Below are 1,629 nucleotides of genomic sequence, written 5' to 3'. Positions count from 1 at the left end.
ATACTAGTAAATAAAATTTAATGTAAAAAAATGACATTAAACTAAATGCAATTTTTGTTTTTAGAGTGAATTTACTAACAAAAGAGAACATTTACTTGAAGGCTGCAAGAGATGAGACAGAGGACAACTATGGATTGCTACAGAAAAAATGGTAAAAACAGAATTATATAATCTGTTGCTATTTGTATTTCAATTTTCATATTTACTTTACTTAATTGATTAGTATGTTGCTATTTCTTATTTCAACTTTCGTATTAAGTTTACTTAATTAATTAGTATATTGTTATTTGTATTCAACTTTTATTTAGTTTATTTTTCTTGTTCTACTTAGGACATTTTCTAGTTTTAAGATAAACAAATTCTTAGTACTTCTTTATTGTTCATTTTCCTAATAATATTTCTAATTTTCAACTTATTTTGATTTCAGTGCTGATGCTGATAAACGAGAACATGAAGCTGCAATGCAGGTGAAAGACAGTATTCAATTAGTGGAGAACATGGTACTGGAAAAAGACCAGGTAAACTATATTATACAAACCGACCATTCATTTATTCATTTTTGAGCACTATCATTCCACCATTCAATTAACTTCATTTTATAAATATTCTATTTATTCACTTTACAATAACCTGTTGAGCAAGTTTCAATTGTGTGAACGGTTAGGTCAACCGTCCACCCAAAAGTGACCTTTTTTCTTTTTAGGTTGTCGTCATTTTCTAATGTATGGGTCTGTGTTTAAGGTCCACGCATACTCTACCTCCATTAATTAGTTGATTAGGCTGTACTTGCTTAAGTTGATTAGGCTGTACTTGCTTAAGTTGATTAGGCTGTACTTGCTTAAGGGTATACATCAGTAACTAGAGATAATGTATCTACAATTAGAGCATCCAGAGATCTATGGCATATTTCAGAGGGCCATAATTTGAAATGATTGGACCTCAGTCTAAAATTTTTGGTGTCTTCATTATTTATAAAAAAGAACAAGTATCCAATTCATTAACTTCATTTTATACACCTGAAAACAGTATTGTGAAAAGTATTTGTCACAAGCTCACCACCTTTCAATTCATTCACTTTATTAAACAACAATATTTTGACACCTGAATAACATAATATTAGCAGTATAAATTTACCACCATTTATCTGAATACCAAAATATGTTAATCAGTGGTGGATCCAGGAATTAAAAATAGAGGGGATGTAGGGAGGGAGACTATCTCAGCCCCACCATGGTTAGGGCTGAGGTAAGAAAATGATTGTGACACCTAGATGACTGGAAATGACATTTTGTTCTTGAGTATGTCATTCTTATATTTCTAGGCTGTTGTTCGCGAGCAACAGTGTCGTGAAAAACTGGAACGTTTACAAGAATATCTGACTCGACTCATAAATGAGGCAGGAAAGCGCACAAGACAAGAGGTAGACAATGTTCGTAAACAGTGCAACATAAATATTTCAAAGTTGATGGAAGAACTTCAGGCCCTAGAAACAGTAAGTGAAAGCATATGTTGTAGACAATGTTCATAAACAATGCAGCATAAATATTTCAAGGTTGATGGAAGAACTTCAGACGTTAGGAACAGTAAAGTGAAAGCATATGTTGTAGACAATGTTCATAAAGAATGCAA

At 31.9% G+C, this 1,629-nt stretch overlaps 1 protein-coding gene across 1 annotated transcript; it reads left to right on the top strand.

The window, feature by feature from the left end:
• Positions 1-64: 64 nt before the first annotated feature.
• Positions 65-1,511, top strand: LOC117110543 (sodium channel and clathrin linker 1-like; the record flags this gene model as incomplete). The annotated part of the gene is made up of 3 exons (XM_033253292.1): positions 65-151; positions 428-518; positions 1,322-1,511. Coding segments are annotated over 3 exons (368 nt in total), but the record flags the coding sequence as incomplete, so codon positions are not given.
• Between the last annotated feature and the right edge of the window lie 118 nt (positions 1,512-1,629).

This window comes from Anneissia japonica, unplaced genomic scaffold, assembly GCF_011630105.1.
Source record: "Anneissia japonica isolate Jap-2015-1 unplaced genomic scaffold, ASM1163010v1 scaffold308840_len1629_cov375_single, whole genome shotgun sequence".
NCBI lineage: Eukaryota > Metazoa > Echinodermata > Crinoidea > Comatulida > Comatulidae > Anneissia > Anneissia japonica.
Note: the sequence above shows the minus strand (reverse complement) of the source record. Positions and strands in the feature narration are given on the sequence as shown.